This window comes from Taudactylus pleione, unplaced genomic scaffold, assembly GCF_031769625.1.
Source record: "Taudactylus pleione unplaced genomic scaffold, aTauple2 ptg000537l, whole genome shotgun sequence".
NCBI classification, from domain to species: domain Eukaryota; kingdom Metazoa; phylum Chordata; class Amphibia; order Anura; family Myobatrachidae; genus Taudactylus; species Taudactylus pleione.
This window is the reverse complement of record NW_028284939.1, coordinates 7389051-7412551: the sequence shown is the minus strand read 5'-3', so window position 1 is coordinate 7412551 and position 23501 is coordinate 7389051. Positions and strand designations below refer to the sequence as shown.

The following is a 23501-nucleotide window of genomic DNA, read 5'->3' as shown; positions in this document are numbered from 1 at the left end:
TGGAAAAAGTACTTTCATTGAATCAGAAACATTGATGGTTGCTAAACATCGGCTTGTGATGTCCATCCCTATGATAAAGTTCCCATTGCACCTATAGATTGCTCTAGTGCCTGATGTTAGCTGACCAAAGTAGAAGCTCTGCCGTTTGCAGACGTGTTCAAGGACAGCTTTTCACCCAAACTTAGGGAGGACATTTGCTTCCAAAGCTTACCGCTCTCATCACTGACAAATGTGAGCAGAACTAGACTGAACCACAGGTGTACAGTGGAGATCTGAGGGCCCCACCCCCTCCTCTAGAAGTCAGTAACATGGCGGAGCAGGATCATGGATGAACTTGGGTGCTTGGTTTGTTTCTATGGAAACTACACCAAGATTAACCCTGATGCCCTCAGGTGGGGATGTGTCAGGACCAATGACCAATTATAAAGGGGCCCAGTTCTTGGCATGCCATCTCTAATGGTTAGCCACACCTCTGTGGTGGCTGGCCACACCCCTTCATCTTGGGCCCCTACCACTGCATCCAGTCCAACACTGAATGTGAGTCTGCTCTTGATTGGCTGGCAATCTATTACTTAGGCGTGCACTCAGTCATTAACTCCTTTGCGTCAGGGATCTTTGCTGAGAAGTCCGTTAGAATGTAGGATTATCCCACGGAATAGAGAAAATGTGGATGGCCGGTGACCTCCATTGGCGCATTTGCGGATCATCGGTTATCTTGTTATAGAAAGTGTCACCTTTCCTTATTGATCTAGACAGCTTCCGCAGTGCCGCTCTATCCACAGGTGCGTCCAGCTGTGCCTTTCCCTGTCCTGTCCAGCACATACCTCAAACAAGAGAAATGGGTGCGCATAACAAAATTCTAATTTTATACTGCTTTGATTTTTTTTTATTTTTTTTTTAACGTCTTTATTTATAGTGAAGCAATGAATGACATACATAGCAACATGTAACAAAGATATTATCAAATAACATATGATACATAGATGAAAAGTGTAACATGTAAACCGAGACATAATATTACAGAAATATATGCATAAGGTTAACAATTCAACCAATTCTCAGTACAATATGAATATTTCAGGAACAAAACAGTCCTATATATAAGGGTAACTCTAGCATTAAGGACCTCATTCAGAGGCGGTCGTTAGTTGCAAGCGGTTGCACTGAATCAGGGCGGCCGCTTGCATCCTAAACGACCGCCTCCTTGTCGATCGCTAAGCTGTGGGTTACCACCCACAGCTTAACGACCGACCAGGTTGATGGTCGCGATGGTGAACACCATCGCGACCATCGGGGCTTATGACTAGACCCTAAGGTTGGGTCTGGGCACTCGTAAGCCCCAGAGAGCTTTCTGCTCTGAAAGAGCAGGAAACTCCCCACTGACATCACTGATGATGTCAGTGCGGCCGCCCACAAAATGGTAGGCATTCGTTAAGGAACGCCTCCGTTTTGGAAACCACCCCCCCCCGGCCCGCCTACAAAACGGGGCGAGCTGTCGATCAACATCGACAGCCGCCCCTTTTGTAGAGAGCTCCGGAGCGACAGAGTTTCTCTGTCGCTCCGGGGCTTGCGCACGCGCAGTGCGGCCACTGCGCGTGCGCAGGGCTAACTATCCACCCGGTTGCGAGCACATCGGTGCTTGCGACCGTGTCTGAATGAGACCCTAAATGCACAAACTGAGCCAGAGAAAACAAAACAAAAAAAAAACACCATCATCTTAGTATATAATAAAATGAAGTAATAAAAATAATTAAATAAAACAAAAAAAAAAAAGAAAAAGAATTGTGCCCCACCCCCTTTCCCCCAACTCCGCACAAATAATTGAAAAATCATAGGACAATGGGTGGATCTGCTTTGATTTTTTTATTGAATCGTTAGTAGCCTGATTAATGACCTGTTTGGTTTGTATTGTCTTGTGTATTGAGCCATAAACTAGATTGTTCAGAGAAGAGGCAGCAGATGGTATAAATCGCTATAACTACCAGACACGAGAGACATTTATACAGGACACTGTGTGGCCATGCCACATGAAATATTAATAATAAAAAAAAAAAAAAAAAAAACCTAGCAGTAAGAAAAACTTTTTTTTTTTTTTTTAAAGCCACGATTTCCAGCATACGGGCAACTGATTCTGAGTCGTACGCAAATGCCAATGTTTGCGCAAATGTGATAGTTTTCAACTGCGCCTGAGTCGAAGTAACTAAAGGAGTCGCACAGCACACGTCCCATGGTGTGTCCGCACAGAGTCACAGAGCGTTTGGAATGCACGGTCTCAGAAATGTACAAGTATTGTCCGTTCCTGGACGGCGGCTATTCAGACGCACGGAGATGAACTGTCTGATGGGCGTGTCATTGGAGTGTCGGGAGGCAGTGGATATTCCAACCCTTGCACATTCAGACTGGGGGGGGGGGGGCTATTGCATTAGCATAAAGTTGTGGATGCGACTACGCCAAAATAAACATTAAATCGCAGCAGCTTGCGCCTCTGGATCCTATGTCAGTGACGCTAGGAAGGAAAATGACCCTGTTGGTGCAAGGGATTGTTCTGCAAATTGATTTATTTTTCACACTACTGAGTCTCTCCTCGTGTTGAGCGGTAGTTAAGCAGGAGAATAAAAGTTTTGACAAATTAAAAACCAAATCATTTTTTTCCCCTTATTTTTACTTACCTAGAAGAGAAGGAGAATTAAAGCATTTCCATACAGTAATAGGTATATGTTGTTTGTACGGGGAAATCCTAATATTTCAATGTTTACCTAGTGTTCATTCTAGCACCCTGCACCTGTCACAAACCGTGCAGTTCCTCTTTTCCTGCCTGGGGTGTCGCTCTCTGCTCTGGTGCTTCTAGCACATTCTGGTCTGTATCGCAGCAGTTTGTTGCATCATCTGAGTGTGCTAGAAGCAGCAGAGCAGAGAGCGACATCCCAGACATGAAAGAGGAACTGCACAGGTAGTGACAGGTGCTAGAATGAACACTAGTTTAACTTCACTCACGGAACAATCCGTAATGTAACCTAGATGGGCAGAGAGAGATCAGCATGCGAGAAGTGAGCATAGAACAAGTGCTTTTCTGTAGCGTGACACTGGCCGAGGTGCTAATGTGCCGTTACCACATACAGAGGTGGACGCACTGCCCATGACGGACATCGTGGAGCGATTTTTGCTACTGCGCATGCATCTAAGTCGCACCGCGCAGGTGTCACAGTTCTGATAGCAGACGCACGTGCGGAGTACTGTATTGAAAATGTAGTGGGCGTTCCTGGACGGTGGCAAGGAGGCGACGTAGCGCATGCACGGACCGTCCCATGGGTGTGTTATGGGAGTGTCGCCAGCGCATCGGCTGAGAACACAGACGCTCGACCGCTCACATAGGAGGCCATTTTGAACCTGGCCCAATAGGCGCAACAATGCTCTGGTCTATAAATACACAGGGAGCCGGTGCCGTTCGTCAGGCACCTTGTTAGGCAGCCATTTTTGTGATGGGCAACAGTTGATCACCAGACTCCTCCAGCTACTTCGTAGACCACTTCAGCGAGCCGAGCATGAGCTGAGCTGAGTACGGTATTATATTTTCACGGGGCCCTCCGCTCATCCCATTGTCAGATTTGTAACACTTGTTTTTCTTTATAATTCCTGCTGATATTGCATCAACCACAAATGTATTGTTTTAACTTATTACTGAGGTTAAAGGTCACATGTGGCCCTCCTGAGGGTTAATGGCCGCCCAAGCAGGGCCCTGAGGTGTTTGAGGCTGCCTGCCGCTACACTAAAAACCCTCCTGGGGCATCGATAGGCTAAATTCTCCTGACATGCCTACAGTATACTATATCCATTGTTTAGGTAATAGCCACTATTTATTTTTCCTTTAAATCTGACGGCTATTGTCTGTGTATCACATACCGAGCAGACAGATCCCACTCAGTCACTCAGATTGCGTTACATCATTTGGCCCTAAATTTATGTCCTTAAAATGAATATTTCCTAGTCTGTGTCTAATACAATAGTTTGTTTTCTCTGTTCGTCTGTGAGCTAGAAATATCTCTCTTCGTGGTACGGTTGTGTTAATCGTCTTTTTGAAGACTACCAGCCTGTATACCCCTCTTATCGTGTGCATTCTGTGTCTCTTTTTCAAGATAAGTCCAGTAAACACCATCCAGTTCCAACTTAGCCGATGGAAGAATCCCCAAGTTCTTGTGTGTAGGTGTGTGAGAACAAACCCACTATTGTCCGGCCTGCCAGGCGGCCGTTGTGTTACAGCACAGGGGCAGTGTGACTTCAGTGTGCAGCACAGCGACACATTTCTGCATTGTAATCTCTTCGTAAACCGTGTGATGTGTCGATAGATGTTGATCCAGGAGTTGTGCAAGAGGCATTTATGGCCCAGCATTCTGACAGTGCTCTGCAATAATTAGGGGCATGTTTAATAATTACTGACAATGACCTCTGCACTCATCTTCCTACATCCACTTTCAGATGTTTACTGTTGCTGCATAACACTCTCAGATAACGCCCCGCAGCGACCAGAGATCACCTGTCGCTTTCAGCCGAACAGAGGACCTCTCACAGGTACGTTTTATTCCGTTACTTCTACATTTTAGATATATGATGTGTTGGGGCTTCTCTCACTGTCCAGCAATCTTTGCTTACAATGCCCCCAAAATCTCAGCCCCTAATAAGTGCCTTTAATGAAGGTTGTGCATTTGACACTGCTTCAAGTTATTTGCATAATGTAAATGACTTCTGTGATTTAATCTTTCTTTACACGATTGTCTATAAATTGCTTTAATCAGGGAATAAGAAGGTTCTCTGGTATATATATATATTTATCAAGGTATGCATTTATGATGCCGGCGGTCGCTATGCCGACCGCCAGCATCCCCACTACAGAATCCCGGCGAGGGTTAATTAACCTACGCCAGGAGACCGGCGCACGGCATCCCGATTGAAGGGATGCCGGGCGCCGAGTTGGGGGGGGGGGGTTGGGGTTAGGTTTAGGGTTCCGTGGGGGGACTTAGGGTTAGGCACCGCCCCAGAGGTTAGGTTTAGGCTAGGTGGAGGGAGGGTTAGGGTTAGGCACCCCCGGGGGGAACTTAGGGTTAGGCACCCCCCTGGAGGACTTAGGTTTAGATGGCGGGGAAAGGGGGGTTAGGTTTAGGCATAGGGGTGGGAGGTTAGGGTTAGGCACCCTAAAGGAGGGTTAGGGTTAGGAGGTAGATTAGGTTAGGAAATACTTACCTTTCGCACGATCGGGATTTCCTTCCATGTCGGGCTGGCGCTGCCGGGATTTGAACCTATGCCAGGATTTAACATATGTATTCCTTTATCAAACATAGGTAAGGGTTGTCTGGTTATATGTGATTAGGTCACTATGATTTTACTATTACAATTGTTGTATTAATTATTATTATTATTATTTATTTAAATATATTTGTAAGGTGCCACAGAGTGCACACAGAGCTGTATAGGGTACACGTAGAAAACCTTTCACAGTGTACAATACGCAACGACACGCCATGGCATAAGCACCAAACCTAAATAACACACCAGAGACTGGGTAGGACAGTTACTGGGGCAAGGGCAGGGCAGCTCACTGAAGCAAGCAGGAGTCGAAGGTGGGAGTCAATTCACACAACGTCTTAATTGAGTCAAGGGAAGGAAGGTTACCCTGGAGCCAGATCCTGTCATGTTTCCACCTCAATTTCACGCTTCTCTGGTCTGGGACCTTCTGCTGTTCCCCACTATGATAAATTAACACTAAATTTTTTTTTTTCATCCACTAATGTCAGGAATCTGTAATGTTACTCACCGTAACTTAACTCACAACTGAACATAGTAGACGATAGTATATGAATGAACCTCATTTCTTGAGTATATATATATATATATATATATTTATATCTGTCTATGTGTGTGTGTATATATATATATATATATATATATATATATATATATATATACAATTGGCTTTGATCCACGGCACTCAAACATCTGCGGTGCCAGTGGTATGTGACCACGCCATTTAAATACAGAAATCATACAAACTCATCACTCACCATTATATTCCAAACTGTACTTTTAATTCCAGGGAATGTTAGTACCATAGTATTGCAATCATCTGTCAAGCTGACCAATCACGTCACGGTCTTCCCATTCTGGTCAGTCCCTACGCTGACTCTCAAAAATATGAGCATTTGGCTCCAGGTATGACATAGTTTTTAAATACACATCATGCTTCTTCAATGGGTTTAAGTGCTGGCTCACTGGCTTAAAGAGACAGAACCACACCCAAGCATACTAACTAATGACACCTGGGGGATAAGCTGACAACATTTGACTTACATATGGGAACTCGGGGTGCAAGAGCAAGTGTGACTATAAGCAATTGGCTTTGATCCATGGCACTCAAACATCTGTGGTGCCAGTGGTATGTGAACACACCATTTAAATACAGAAATCATACAAACTCAGCACTCACCATTATATTCCAAACTGTACTTTTAATTCCAGGGAATGTTAGTTGCAAAGTATTGCAATAATCTGTCAAGCTGACCAATCACGTCACGGTCTAATTATATTGTTTCGACTCAGAGTCTATTGTATCTGTGTTACAGTGTGCCGGACACCGGTCATCACTTACCGGGTCTGGCAGCACTGGCTCCCTGTCGGCCAGCGGACGGGGAGATCCCGGCACCCGCTGCCGAGTACGTCCTCCCCGGGCGGCTGCCTGTCTCGTACTCCGGCGAGCGGCAAGCAGGGAGATCCCGGCGCCTGCTGCGGTGGCTTCCCCTGTCAAGATGTGCAGATGGCCACAGCTCCCGTAGGGGCGAGCGTGCCGTACTGCAAGTAGATTAAGAGGCAGGTAGGGTTAGGAAGTCACTGATTGGGTCTGGCTTGAACCCTGACCTATATAAGGAAGTTCCTGGGAGTACCTCAGTGCTCCATTACCATACTCCAGCGTTCCTCTATATATCCTGACTATTGGTTCTGACCTTCGCTTGTTCGTGACTCTGATTCTGCCTGACCCCTGGTTCCATGTTTGATATCTGTTCTGACCTTGGTTATCCCCTGTGACCCGTTTACGTCTGCTCCCTGGTACCGTCTCGTCTGTTTGGTTCTGACTACGCTAAGTCTCCTGCACTCCTACCAAGTCTCCCAGCACCTGTATAGGGAAACCTAACCTGAGGGCCGTGACCTGTGTGTCGGAAGCAGCCAAGTCCATACCTTCTTGCGAGGGTCCCTGGTGAATACCTGCCTCAGGAATAGGTCTCGCCAATTCCCTGAATACGGGCTGCATCCACAATCCGTCCGAGAGTTCATGACAGAATACTCTGGCCTAAAAAACATGGATACTGCTGGTAACCAATCACCCAGAGACTTGCTCGAGCATCTACTTGCTAGAGTCGAGAAACAAGAACAGGATCAAGCTCAGATTATGCAGTACAATCCGTTCCACCTCCTACGGTGGCTGCACAAGCTGCAAGTACTTCCGCACCATTATGCATCCCGAATCCTACGAAGTATGACGGGGACTCAAAGGATTGTCGAGGATTCCTGAACCAGTGTTCAATTCAATTTGAGGTACAAACAGCAAATTTCCAGTCAGAAAGAACAAAGGTGACCTATGTGTTTTCGCTGCTGGCCGGTCAGGCTCTGGCTTGGGCTTCTCCATTGTGGGAGAGGAATGTTCCCCTGGTTAACAACAGCACAGAGTTTCTGAAGGTTTTCCGAAGGGTCTTCGACGAGCCTGGTCGAGTATCCTCTGCGGGATCGTCTATTCTACAACTGAGACAAGGCAATCAATACGCAGGACAGTATGCTGTGCAGTTTCGAACCCTTGCCTCAGAATTGGGGTGGAACAACGAAGGCTTAGTTGCCGCTTTCATGCAGGGTCTGTCCGATCAAATCAAACATGTACTTGCATCCAGGGAATTGCCAACCTCTCTGGATGACTTGATCTCCCTGTGTATCCAGGTGGATCTCCGCCATAGGGAGAGAGCAAAAGAAAAGGAACAGTCTCGTCGGTTTACCTTTAAGCTCGCTCCTCATTTCACGGCACCTGTGGAACCTCCAGAAGTGCCCATGCAGGTTGGGAAATCTCATCTTCCGGTAGCGGAGAGAGAAAGGAGGTTTAAAAACAGACTTTGTTTATACTGTGGTGAACCAGGTCATCTTCTCTCTGGCTGTCCAAAACGTCCGGGAAAAGGGAAGGCCTAATTGATCGAGGGGTGGTCAGATTAGGTACAGTTCAACACACCCCAAAAAAAGTGTAGTTCCTCAGTTCTCCATAGATGTGACCCTGGTTCTGGAGAGGTCCTCTGAAGTCGTTAGGGCCTTTCTGGACTCAGGTGCCGATGGCAACTTCATTACGGCTAAGAAAGTTCAAGAGCTAGGAATTCCGATTATGCCACTCCAAACACCTCTCAGTGTCATCGGAGTAGATGGGAATAGACTTCCTACAGCAACCATCCACTCTCGGACGTCTGAGATTAAGATGCAAGTAGGGGCCCTCCATCTGGAATCAATAGCAATCTATATACTCACATCAACCGAGAGTCCGGTTATCCTGGGTCTTCCATTGCTCCGCAAGCATTCTCTTGTGCTAGATTGGGAGGAACCTCAAATTCTGTCATGGGGCTCTCGATGCCATGGTTCCTGTTTGTCATCCGTCAAACCTCCTCAGCGAGCCATTCGGAGTTCAGTTGTTTTTCCGGAAGTTCAGCTTCCAGCTTCATACCGGTCCTTCCGAGATGTCTCTAGTAAGAAAGCAGCCGAGACTCTTCCTGCTCATAGTGACTGGGATTGTGCCATTGACTTATTACCTGGGAAAGAGCCGCCTCGTGTGAGAATCTTCCCTCTTTCACTTCCTGAGTCCCAATCAGTGTCTGAGTATATTCAGGAGAATCTGGAGCATGAGTTCATCAGGGAATCCAAATCACCCGCGGGTGCCAGTCTATTCTTTGTCAAGAAGAAGGATGGAGGTCTGAGACCATGCATAGATTACCGGGGCTTGAATGCTATTACCATCAAAGACCGGTTTCCATTACCTCTGATATCTGAACTTTTCGACCGAATTAAGGGAGCCAAGATTTTTACCAAACTGGATCTTCGCGGGGCCTATAATTTAATCAGAATTTGAGCTGGAGATGAGTGGAAGACAGCCTTCAATACTCGTGATGGTCACTTCGAGTACCTAGGTCATACCTTTTGGGTTAAGCAACGCTCCAGCTGTCTTCCAAAAATATATTAATCACATCTTCAGGGATTTGCTCTACAAATACGTTGTGGTATATCTAGATGACATCCTGATATTCTCAGAGGATGTAACAAGTCATCGCCTGCATGTATGTGAAGTGCTGACACGACTCCGGGCCAACCAGTTGTTTTGCAAGCTTGAAAAATGTTCCTTCGTGCAAAACGAACTAACGTTTCTGGGATACATTATTTCTGGTTCCTGCCTTCAGATGGATCAGGCAAAACTAGCTGCCATTACTAACTGGCCTCGTCCTGTCGGGTAAAAGGCAATACAATATTTCCTGGGATTCTGCAATTGTTATCGCCAGTTCATCAAAGACTACTCGACCATAGCAGCTCCAATCACTGCGCTTACCAAAAAAGGACAAGATACCAGGAGATGGTCTTCTGCAGCTAAAGAGGCCTTTGTTCTTTTAAAGCAGTGCTCTATGTCAGCTCCTATTCTAAGACAACCTGACTGCGATCTGCCTTTCTGCTTGGAGGTGGACGCTTCCACAGTTGGAGTTGGGGCGGTACTTTCACAGAAGGGCAAGTGGTACTCTTGTGAGTTATTTTCCTGTAAGTGTTCTGCTCCAGAGAAGAATTATGCAGTTGGGGGATAAGGAGTTTTTAGCTATTAAGCTGGCGTTGCAAGAGTGGAGATATCGGCTGGAGGGGGAAAAATTTCCGGTGACAGTTTATACAGATCACAAGAACCTCACCTATCTCAAAACTGCTCATTGCCTGAATTATCGTCAGTCCAGATGGTCGCTTTTTTTACCGTTTTAACCTGGTTATCACCTATCGTCCAGGTTGCAAGAATGTTAAAGCTGACGCCCTGTCTCGAGCATTCAAATTCTGCCCAGGAAGACGAAGTAAAGGAGGACAAACCAATTTTAAATCCTGGATGCTTTGTCGCAGTTTCTAAAGTCAAGATCCTGCCAGGGAAAACATTTGTAGCACCCGAACTCCGATCTAAGTTACTCCAGTGGGCTCATTCTTCACGTTTTTCAGGTCATGCAGGAGTGGGAAAAACTTTGGAATTGATCCTTAGGAGTTATTGGTGGCCGACTGTACGTCGTGATGTCAAAGACTTTGTGGCAGCTTGTACCATCTGTGCTCAGCATAAAGTGCCCTCTCAACTCCCTTCAGGGTCTTTATGTCCACTTTCAGTACCTGATCGTCCTTGGTCCCATATATCCATGGACTTTATAACAGATCTACCCTCCTGCCAGGGGTTTAATACTGTCTGGGTAGTGGTGGATAGATTCTCCAAGGTCGCCCACTTCGTGCCATTAAAAGGGTTACCGTCGGCTTCAAAGTTGGCTGAAACATTTATCAAGGAGATCTTCAAGCTACGTAGGTTTCCCAAAGACATTGTATCAGACCGTGGGGTACAATTTACTTCTAGGTTCTGAAGAGCATTATGTAAATGCTTTCATATCAACTTGAGTTTCTCATCTGCGTACCACCATCAGAGCAATGGTCAAACGGAGCGCGTAAATCAAGATTTAGAGAAATTAATTCGGATATATGTATCAGCTAATCAAGACGATTGGGTTTCCTTGTTGCCATGGGCTGAATTTGCTCACAATAACTTGTACCATAAGTCATCGGGGTATTCTCCATTCTTCATTCAGAATGGGCTACATCCCATGATACCAGAAGTACCTGTGCTTCAGTCAGAATCTCTCCCAGCTGTAGGGGGCACAGCGAGTCGGTTCTTCAGGAATTGGAGGGAGGTGAAAGGGAATTTGTGTAAAGCCTCTTCCAGGTATAAGTGGGTGGCAGACAAGAGGTGAAGAGGGAGTCCTGTACTGAACCCTGGTCATAAAGTCTGGTTATCCACTAAGCACTTACGATTAAAGGTTCCCACCATGAAGTTTGCTCCCAGGTTCATTGGTCCTTTCCAGATCCTTCAGGTCATCAATCCGGTGGCGGTTCGTTTAAAAGTTCCTGGTACTCTTAGGGTTCCCAACGTATCCCATACCTCTCTTCTGAAACCATTGGTGCTTAATCGATATTCGAGACAGTGCAACCCTCCCACTGCAATTCCAGTGGATCACCAAGAGGAGTATGAAGTCAAACAAATTTTAGATTCCAGAATGTCCCGAGGTGCAGTTCAATTCCTGGTGGATTGGAAGGGATACAGTGTATAATTCAGACATGTTGCCCAAGAGCGCATGCCCACGACGGAGGTCTCGCACCAAAGGGGGCATGCTGTTGATGTTGAGTGACAGCATGCCCCCTTTGGTGGGCATGCCGGGGGCGTGGCTTCCCAGACAGAGGCGTTCCCATGGGTACGCCTACTGTCTGAGTCCGGCCCCACTGACATCACTAGTGATGTCAGTGGGAGTGTTTTTGGCTCTGATAGAGCCAAAAGCACTCCGGGCTTGCGGTCAACGAGACCCTACCGCAAGGGTCTTGTTGCAAGCCCGTTGGTCGCGATGGTCAAGACCATCGCGACCATCTTTTTGGCCGCTCGCATAAGCTATGGGTGGTCACCCACAGCTATGCGAGCGGCCAGGAGGCCGCTCCAATTTTAGGTAGGACGGCCCTGATTCAGAGCGAGCGCTCTTGTCAGAGCGTCCGGCTCTGAATCAGGCCCACAGGCCGAAAGAACGCTGTTGGATTAAAGACTCAGATATTCATGCTCCTCAACTCCTTCGAAAGTTCCATCAAAAGTTCCCTAACAAGCCATTTGTGGGGTGTTCGGTGCCCACCCCTAGAGGTCCGGCAGCACTTACCGGGTCCGGCAGCACTGGCTCCCTGTCGGCCAGCGGGCGGGGAGATCCCAGCGTCCACTGCCGATTATGTCCTCCCCGGGCTGCCTGTCTCGTGCTCCGGTGAGCGGCAAGCAGGGAGATCCCGGTGCCTGCTGCAGCGGGCTTCCCCTGTCAAGATGTGCAGACGGCCACGGCTCCCCTAGGCGCGAGCGTGCCACACTGCAAGTAGATTAAGAGGCAGGTAGGGTTAGGATGTTACTGATTGGGTCTGGCTTGAACCCTGACCTATATAAGGAAGTTCCTGGGAGTACCTCAGTGCCAGAGCATAGGCTCCATTACCATACTCCAGCGTTCCTGTATATATCCTGACTATTGGTCCTGACCTTCGCTTGTTTGTGACTCCGATTCTGCCTGACCCCTGGTTCCGTGTTTGAAATCTGGTTCTGATCTCGGCTATCCCGTGACCCGTTTACGTCTGCTCCCTGATATCGTCTCGTCTGTTTGGTTCTGAGCCGGCTAGTCAACTACGCTAAGTCTTCTGAACTCCTACCAAGTCTCCCAGCACCTGTATAGGGAGACCTAACCTGAGGGCCGCGACCTGTGTGTCGGATGCAGCCAAGTCTATACCTTCTTGCGAGGGTCCCTGGTGAATACCACCGGTCCATTAGACTCCGCGCCTCAGGAATAGGTCTCGCCAATTCCCTGAATACGGGTTGCATCTACAATCCGTGCGAGAGTTCGTGACAATCTGCATATCCTAATCTACGCACTTTCTTGTGACCTTAGTTTACTGTAACTACTTGATAACTGATACCTGATTACGTTACTGTATACCTGCCACATGAGCAAATCTCACACATCTATTATTATTATTTTGTTGAAGTTTGGGTGAGAAGTGATCAGATCTGGAAGATCAACTCGTCCAGGAAATCGATCAATCATTTTTTGTGACATTACGGACAGGTGGCTGAATCACTGTGTTTAGTTGTAAATCATTTCTTGTGGTGATTGGTCATTTGGGGCAGAACAAGCGGCTGACTGATATAACCGTTTGCTTATCGCTGGTGTGGTCACATGGATCTACCATGAGACCTTCTTTAAGCTTTTTGTGAACTGGGTTAATTAAGAAACAGACCAGAATGGAAATTAGGATATAATCGCCAGCACCATAGAGCTCTATGGGGATTATTGCAGCCATGGAGGAATTGCCTAGTAACCCCTTGGCAAACAGAGATATGTGATAACGAGACCCTTCCATAAACAGGCCCCAAAATATTAGTTAGTAGCAGAGGATGGGGTCAGCCAATCAGCTTCTAGCTATCATATAACTAGTACATTCTATAAAATAATTGCTGGTATCTGATTGGTTATTTTGGGCAAGCCTTCACTTGTCCTTTTATAGAAGGTTTGATAAACCTCCTCGTAGGTCTTTGTTGGGTTCCCTCCCACTATTGTCTGAAACCAGCCCTTACTGCAAGTAAGTGTAGTACAATGATATAGAATACGTACCAATACATGACAGAAATGGCACTTATTGGCTGTACCCCTCATACATTTGGTATATAGGCGGCCATTTGCAAGACTTATATACCTCAGTGATATCTCTGGTTGCTAGGACACTGGGGTCATCCCATGTCAAGTGGACCAGTTTTGAAGATCGTACCCACCAAAATTTTAGTTCGCAATATGCATTAGTAGCATAACTATGGTCCTCAAAGTGGGGGCAAGTGTTTTGCTATTATTGCATAGTGTGAACTAAAATGTTCCCAAAGTTATTCTGACTTAATTGCCGTCCTTCATGTAAAATGTTAGGATGACTGGAGCTGGTCAGGTGGGGACCCCTGGTCCACCCGAGATGGAATACCCATTGATACTCTGTGATGTCATGGTCTGACACACAAAACGCGTTGATAACAGGTAAACATATGATTCACTGGAAAGTACACATGTCCTGATCTTTATTATAGCTGTGATATGTAAGGCCATACAATAAAATAATATAAAAATGACGGTACCAGTGCCAACCTATGACGAGGCAATATCTTCAGATCTATTGGAGAGTTGCCTAATTACGGTAATGAAACGTCAACAGATTGTTCTTTTATGGTGGGATTTTCTTTTGCTTCGTGGATAATTAAAATGTAATCGGGTTCCTGCTCCTATTAATTGATATGTGTAATATGTGATACAGGACTCGCAACCTAATTACATCACAGGCTGCACAATGGGTGAGGGGAGTATCCGAAAACGGAAAGAGAGCCAGAGTGATGGAGCTGATAATGGCGCCGACAGCCAGTCCATACAGAGCAAGGTGTCCGTAGCGATGCAACTCAAGAAACAGGCAAGTAGTCTGCACTGGTGATGTGTATTATTTCATGACTGCGGGTACAGGGCTATTACCCAGGATACTTGGGGTTGTCCAGATTAGTGGTTTGGTCATAAATTGGGGCACGGTGCCTAAAATGTACTAAATCACACTTAAAAATAACCTGTCTTTCTCCACACCAACCCTTGCGCTGCCCAACTTGTGGGCCTAGGTGCAGCCGCATTGCCCGTCTGCTCTCAGAGTTGCCCGCATCTGTGCGGCCTCATGGCCCCTATCCATATGGCTGTGAAAGACCCATACATGTTGACTTCATGCCAAAGCCCTCTATGACCCGTATTCAATTTGAGGCTAAAAGCCGTTTTTGGCGGAAACTTTTCGCGGATGACGTCATTTTCGCCTGTTTTGCTTTATCGCTGAATTCAGTTTCAAAGGCTTTCCGCCTAGGCGGAAAGTCAATGCAATGTAATAGGCGGAAAAGTTTCGCCTTTGAATGGGAGGCGGAAAAAAGTGCAGAATTGGGGTTTTGGGGTGCAACGTTGCGGGAACCCCCGTGCAGCCTTCAGACAGTCCCCCAAAGGTAAACTGTGTTAAAAAAAAAAAAAAAATTAAGGACACCCCAAAAAAAATCACTTTGAATTTGTGGGCAAAAAAAAAAAATGTTGGGGGACAAAGTTAAAAGCTAGCGAACATGCCTCCGGGGGGGTCCCCAAGTATGCCCCAAGTGGTTTTTTTTCATTGCAGGGGCTTGCGGCAGGTGGATTTTTCACGATTTTTTCAACTTAAAATTAGCAACTTTAAAATATGCTGACCCCCATTTTCAAGTACCCCAAATTTGCTGGGATAAGTTATTTTGTGCAAAAAAAACCTCCTGAATACTATTCTGCATCACTTATACAAAAACGCTATTTAGCAGCTATTGAGCCCGTTTTCAAAACACCAAATACCTTCAGCAAGCCAAGGTACCATAGGGAACCCCCATGTCAGAGCATCATTTAGGGGGTGTCAAGCTGATTTCCCCAAATCTGACAGTACTTTCAAATTGAATAAGGCGATATACGGGCACGCGCGCGATACTTTTCCACCTGCAAAACAGGCGAAGTAGGCGAAAGGCCAGGAGGCGAAAAAGTATCACGGCTCAAATTGAATACGGCTCTATGGGGGGGTGGGGATCCAGACCAGTAGGAGTCCAGTTGGCTGGTACAGGGTCATGGCACCACGATCCTGTCATCGTAGGCCAGTGCCCCCCTGCTGTACAATGCTGCTATTAGAGTGACTGTACTGCAGGGGTGGATAAATCGTGTCATCGAGTGAACGGACCGCCTGCTTAACTGGGGGAAGCGGGCGGTATCAGGGGTGCCCCCCCCCCTTCCCCCTTAGATTTTGGAGTCCCCTAGAATCATCCCTATCATTGCTCATTTGCATCAGCCCTAAACCTGGTGATAGAGATCTATCCAAAATCATACGGATCCCTGTATACGCACAACCCCTCCTAGCCTTCATCTCCGCCTACACGCCCATGCCACGCCCTCAGAACAGGCTGCCTCTGTGTGAACGCCCAGCTGCCGCACAGTCGCACCCGTTCATCCGCAAGTGGAGATGGGAATGAGATGTGTACGACTCATAGCTGTGTGCGCCTGTCTCGGGTGCGTGCGCAGAGCGTAAAATGTATTTATTTACCAGGGCTTTACAAATAATATTTGGCCATTCATATCTGTATATTCCCTACCATAAGGACACACACACGCACACAATTTAGAGTTCATTTTTTTAGTCAGAGTCCTATTTACCTACCAGTATGTGTGTAGCACCCGGAGGATACCCACGCAAACATGGGGAGAACATGCGAACTGTACAATCGCGAGGTCCACCCACAAAAGGGCCTTGCAAGCAAGTCTACATGCACGAGGCACAATGTCTGTGGAGGAAACAATCACTGGCCAGGTCTCTGTGTGCGATATTACCAAGAGCGCCAATTACTTTTCGTTTTGTGTACAGTGGGTTCCCGGATCAGGGATCACAGACCTGTATTTCAGTGGGAAGAGACATAGGGGTATATTTACTAAAGTCCTGGTTTTTAGAAGGGGAGATGTTGCCCATAGCAGCCAATCGGATTCTACTTATCATTTATCTAGCACCTTCTAGAAGATAATAGCTAGAATCTGATTGGTTGCTATGTGCAACAGCTCCACTTCTAAACACCCGTACTTTAGTAAATATAATTAAACCATGAAATAATGATCTCATGTGCAAGGGTTCTCTCTCCTGTCCCATACAACTAGCTAAACACTGTATTGAAAGTATTAAGTCACAGATCAGAACACCACAGATAGGGGCTGATATCTCCAGGAGCCACATAGTGCCTCGTGCCTCTGTTATGTCATTGGTTCCTAGTGAATTGAAAGCTGTGACCGGCAATTTTATTCCTGTTTGTCTTCTCTAGTATAACATATATTGCATTATTTGCTACATTTAATGGGCCATTGTACAGTACATACTTATTTGGCAATTACTCACATCTGCTGCTTGTGTATCTTGGTTACATTAGACACGCTGTTTGTTGCTTCATTCAGAACTGTATTCTGATTTTATCATAGAGCTAAATAATGTGGAATGGATTGGGTATACTGGTGTGTGTGCACTGGAGGGGGGAGGGGTCAGCATTAATATACACACAGCGAGCATTACAAGCCACTTACAGAGTGACATCGTATGCATCAGAGCGGATGCAGGGTGTCCAGGAATAGACCAATAATTCAATCTGTAGACAGGTTCTATTGATCACTGTACTGTGTGTAAATATAGCTGGCTCCAATCAGCAGAAAGACCAGATATTTCCATCTGATGGCTCAGTCAGTATTAATCTGATTGTGGGCCTTAAGGTGGAAGCATGGGTTACATAGTACTTAGTACAGCTATATACTGCATGTGGTGCACAGTACTCAGTACAGCTATATACTGCATGGGGTGCACAGGACTCATTATTACAGCTATATACTGCATTGGGTGCACAGTACTCATTACAGCTATATACTGCATGGGGTGCACAGGACTCATTATTACAGCTATATACTGCATGGGGTGCACAGTACTCATTACAGCTATATACTGCATGGGGTGCACAGTACTCATTACAGCTGTATCCTGCATGGGGTGCACAGTACTCATTACAGCTATATACTGCATGGGGTGCACAGTACTCATTATTACAGCTATATACTGCATGGGGTGCACAGTACTCATTACAGCTATATACTGCATGGGGTGCACAGTACTCATTATTACAGCTATATACTGCATGGGGTGCACAGTACTCATTACAGCTATATACTGCATGGGGTGCACAGTACTCATTATTACAGCTATATACTGCATGGGGTGCACAGTACTCATTACAGCTATATACTGCATGGGGTGCACAGTACTCATTATTACAGCTATATACTGCATGGGGTGCACAGTACTCATTACAGCTATATACTGCATAGGGTGCACAGTACTCATTATTACAGCTATATACTGTATGGGGTGCACAGTACTCATTATTACAGCTATATACTGCATGGGGTGCACAGTACTCATTATTACAGCTATATACTGCATGGGGTGCACAGTACTCATTATTACAGCTATATACTGCATAGGGTGCACAGTACTCATGACAGCTATATACTGCATGGGGTGCACAGTACTCATTATTACAGCTATATACTGCATGGGGTGCACAGTACTCATTATTACAGCTATATACTGCATGGGGTGCATAGTATTCATTACAGCTATATACTGCATAGGGTGCACAGTACTCATTACAGCTATATACTGCATGGGGTGCACAGTACTCATTATTACAGCTATATACTGCATGGGGTGCACAGTACTCATTACAGCTATATACTGCATGGGGTGCACAGTACTCATTACAGCTATATACTGCATAGGGTGCACAGTACTCATTATTACAGCTATATACTGCATGGGGTGCACAGTACTCATTACAGCTATATACTGCATAGGGTGCACAGTACTCATTATTACAGCTATATACTGCATAGGGTGCACAGTACTCAGGGTCTCATTCAGACCCGCTCGCGAGCGCTGAGCGCTCGCAAGCGGGTCGATGTTGCCCAAATGCGCATGCGCACGACGGAGGCGCCTCCGTCGCGCGCATGCGCGAGACCCGAAAAAACGACGGGGTAGCCGTCGCCCCTTTTGTTGCGAGACCCGGAGCGACGGAGTGCCCATCGCTATCCGGGTCTCACGCATGCGCACGATGGAGCCGGCTCCGTCGTGCGCATGCGCTGTAGGCAACCATCGACCCAGTTGCGAGCGCACAGCGCTTGCGACCGGGTCTGCGACCTCAGGGCCTGATTCAGACCCGCTCACGAGCACTCGCAAGCGGGTCGATGTTGCCCAAGTGCGCATGCGCACGACGGAGGCTGCTCCGTCGTGCGCATGCGCGAGACCTGGATAGCGATGGGGAAGCCGTCGCTCCAGGTCTCGCACCAAAGGGGGCGTGCTGTCGATGGTGAGTGACAGCACACTCCCTTTGGTGGGCATGCCGGGGGCGTGGCTGCCCAGACGGAGGCGTTCCCATGGGAATGCCTACCTTCTGGGTCCGGGCCCCACTGACATCACTAGTGATGTCAGTGGGAGTGCTTTTGGCTCTGATAAAAGCCAAAATCACTCCAGGGCTTGCCCCAGATGAGACCCTACCGCAAGGGACTCGTCGCAAGCCCGATGGTCGCGATGGTCTTGACCATCGCGACCATCATCATGGACGCTCGCATAAGCTCTGGGTGTTAACCCACAGCTATGCGAGCGTCCACGAGGCCGCTTCGCAAAAAAAAAAAAAACGCCCTGATTCAGAGCGGGCGCTCGTTCAGAGCGTCCGGCTCTGAATCAGGCCCTCAGTACAGCTAAATACTGCATGGGGTGCACAGTACTCAGTACAGATATGTACTGTGCAGAGCAATATCATTGATGCACTACATGGCCCAGTGTGGGTCCTGGCACTTCTAAATCTTTACCCTAGCTGCCTCCAGCCAGAGAGAGGAAGTGTGTGATGCGGCGCGGATTCCCCCTCATTACCGTGTGTAGCAGCACTTCTCACTGTGAGAGGCGGAGCTTGGTGCCCTCATTACCGTGTGTAGCAGCCCTTCTCACTGTGAGAGGCGGAGCTTGGCCCCCTCATTACCGTGTGTAGCAGCCCTTCTCACTGTGAGAGGCGGAGCTTGGCCCCCTCATTACCGTGTGTAGCAGCCCTTCTCACTGTGAGAGGCGGAGCTTGGCCCCCTCATTACCGTGTGTAGCAGCCCTTCTCACTGTGAGAGGCGGAGCTTGGCCCCCTCATTACCGTGTGTAGCAGCCCTTCTCACTGTGAGAGGCGGAGCTTGGTGCCCTCATTACCGTGTGTAGCAGCCCTTCTCACTGTGAGAGGCGGAGCTTGGCCCCCTCATTACCGTGTGTAGCAGCACTTCTCACTGTGAGAGGCGGAGCTTGGCCATCACATCGGTGACCTATATTATCGCTATTGGATCTTTCAGCTGTTCCACTCCTGTATATCTGCAGACACTGTTTCCCTATATGTCTGTCTGCTCCTTAAGAGGAATAAATGTAGCAATTATTTTTTATCTGGAAATAAATCTCTTTATCGTCCCTGTTCCGGCCAGCGGTAGAGCCTGCTGAGGTCCCTCTCCCACCTCTAAGGGGCCCATTCATTAAAGGCTGCATTTGCAATGCGATCTGGGCACCATATGGCGCCCGTAATCGCATTTCAGGATGCGATCATAGCACAGGAATGTAACAAAATGCACCCGCAGGGACGGGCTCCGAAAGAAGCGATGTGCCGGGAGTGACCACATCAACGGTCTCTTCACTCCTGTGCCGGGACTCCTGCGCATGCTCGCGGCCTACAGATCACTCATGCGCCGAGGCCATTGCTGAGGGAGGGTTCCTATGGCCAGTTTTGCGATATGTAGTCCATAGGCTACAGTGGCTTATGCCATCTTCAGGTGGAGTAAGCTGCGGACACCAAGTTTCTGGAATTTGGTAAATCTGACAGGATTACACCCCCTATAGAAACTTATGGAGGTTGCGGTGCTGGCGGAAATGGATAATACATCTGGGGATACTAAATATTTGCGGGTATCCCTTGAAAATGGGTGTTTTTGGGGAATACACGGCAAATATTAAAAGATACATGGGTCCTTAAGCACTTATGGTGCATACACACGATCAGATTTTTTCTTCAGATATGGACGATAACGATTTAAAAATCGTTCAGTCGTTCATATCTGATGGAAAATCGTTCATATCTGACATGCCTGAACGATGGACGATCAACGATGCGCGTTCCCGTTTGTCAGATAACGATATCTGACATCTGATGGGTTTGCAGTCAGACTTGGACGATTCCATTCATTTTAATGCAGTCAAAAATCGTTCAATCGTTCAAATCGTTCAAATCGTTTAAAACTTTGGACAAATCGACCAAATCGTTCAAATCGTTAAATCGTTCAGTCGTTCATCTGACAAATCTGACAAGTCTGACAAATCTGACCGTGTGTACGCTCCATTAAGGTGCATATACTATATCGTTTATCGTTCAATCGTTGAAAAAATCGTTCACTTTCTGAGGTAAAATGATGAACGATTATCGTTCATGCGCGTTCACGTTTGTAGTTTGTAGTTCAGTCAGACTGACCAACTCAATGAGTTTCAGTAAGGGAATATGCAAAAATCGTTTGTAGTTCAAAAAAATCGTTCATTACATTTAGTAAATGAACGATTTTAGTAAACGATTTTCGTTGATTTTTCCCTTGAAGAAATGAACGAAAATCGTTTACTAAAATCGTTCATTTACTAAATCGTTGTGTGTGTGTATGCAGCTTTAGTAATTCCTCCCTGTGTTTAGCTGGAGTCAGCAGTGAGCACTCACAGGTTAATGAATACATTGTGCTGTTAATGGCTGTCTGAAAAGTACCTTGGTGCTCAGTCATGATTCCATCGTTAAATACAGATTAGTATAAGATAACATCACTAAACTATTTACAATGACAACATGTGTTTATTTTTTTATCAGATAGCAATGAATCCAACCTCACAGCTGATTTCGAACTTCAGACTTAGGCAGCCATTACCCCGCTTGTCAATGTGGGCTGGCTGCAATATCACACCAGACGGTCCACAGGGATCGATGAGCAATGTGAGGCGCCGTTACAAATCTTGTGATCCAATGCCGTTTATCTGCACAATCCTTTTGGGCAAGGGCGTTTCTAGAGAGGTGGGGGGACGTGCAGACTCCGTCACGGGGGCCCCCTCCTCTCAGGTCGGCCGCACTGATAGACTCTGGGCACTAGCGTGTGCCCAGAGTCTATAGCGCATGCGAAGGTCGCCTGGAAAATGGACGCGGCGGCCATTTTCCCTATACTGCGCATGCACAAAAATGACGGGAAAATGACCGCGGCCTTTTTCCAGATGTTTTTGCTGCTCTGACACCGGCGCCAACGTGGGACTCCGGACAGGTAAGTATAATATGGGTGCAAGGTGTGCGGTGCCGGCCCCCCGTGGCCCCAAGAGCCCGTGTGCACCCATTATAAATACGCCCCTGCTACAATGATCTTACTTGTGTAATATAACACACACCTTAGGACTTATTTGTGTAATATAACACACACCGTAGTAGGACTTATTTGTGTAATATAACACACACCTTAGGACTTATTTGTGTAATATAACACACACCGTAGTAGGACTTATTTGTGTAATATAACACGCACCATAGGACTTATTTGTGTAATATAACACATAGTAGGACTTATTTGTGTAATATAACACACACCGTAGGACTTATTTGTATAATATAACACACCGTAGGACTTATTTGTGTAATATAACACACCGTAGCACTTATTTGTGCAATATAACACACCGTAGGACTTATTTGTGTAATATAACACACACCGTAGGACTTATTTGTGTAATATAACACACACTGTAGGACTTATTTGTGTAATATAACACACACCGTAGGACTTATTTGTGTAATATAACACACACCGTAGGACTTATTTGTGTAATATAACACACGCCGTAGGACTTATTTGTGTAATATAACACACACACCGTAGTAGGACTTATTTGTGTTATATAACACACACACCGTAGTAGGACTTATTTGTGTAATATAACACACACCGTAGGACTTATTTGTATAATATAACACACCGTAGGACTTATTTGTGTAATATAACACACCGTAGCACTTATTTGTGCAATATAACACACACTGTAGGACTTATTTGTGTAATATAACACACACCATAGGACTTATTTGTGTAATATAACACACACCGTAGAACTTATTTGTGTAATATAACACACACCGTAGGACTTATTTGTGTAATATAACACACACACCGTAGTAGGACTTATTTGTGTTATATAACACACACACCGTAGTAGGACTTATTTGTGTAATATAACACACCGTAGGACTTATTTGTGTAATAAAACACACCGTAGGACTTATTTGTGTAATATAACACACACCGTAGGACTTATTTGTGTAATATAACACACACCAGAGGACTTATTTGTGTAATATAACACACCGTAGGACTTATTTGTGCAATATAACACACACCGTAGGACTTACACCGTAGGACTTATTTGTGTAATATAACACACCGTAGGACTTATTTGTGTAATATAACACACACCATAGGAGTTATTTGTGTAATATAACACACACCGTATGACTTATTTGTGTAATATAACACACACTGTAGGACTTATTTGTGTAATATTACACACCGTAGGACTTACACCGTAGGACTTATTTGTGTAATATAACACACCGTAGGACTTATTTGTGTAATATAACACACACCGTAGGACTTACACCGTAGGACTTATTTGTGTAATATAACACACCGTAGGACTTATTTGTGTAATATAACACACACCATAGGAGTTATTTGTGTAATATAACACACACCGTAGGACTTATTTGTGTAATATAACACACACCGTTGGACTTATTTGTGTAATATAACACACACCGTAGGACTTATTTGTGTAATATAACACACGTAGGACTTATTTGTGTAATACAGCACACACCAGAGGACTTATTTGTGTAATATAACACACACCGTAGGACTTTTTTTGTTAATACAACACACACACTGTAGGACTTATTTGTGTAATATAACACA

General features: G+C 46.1%; 1 protein-coding gene across 1 annotated transcript in view; it reads left to right on the top strand.

Moving 5' to 3' along the window:
* The first annotated feature begins 4314 nt into the window (after positions 1-4314).
* Positions 4315-23501, top strand: part of SLC7A9 (solute carrier family 7 member 9) — a 61450-nt gene continuing 42263 nt past the window's right edge. The window contains exons 1-2 of the mRNA XM_088451130.1: positions 4315-4566; positions 14149-14298. Of these exons, the coding sequence (XP_088307256.1) occupies positions 14182-14298 (117 nt within the window). The 5' untranslated portion in view covers positions 4315-4566; positions 14149-14181. The remainder of the gene's footprint in view (positions 4567-14148; positions 14299-23501) is intronic.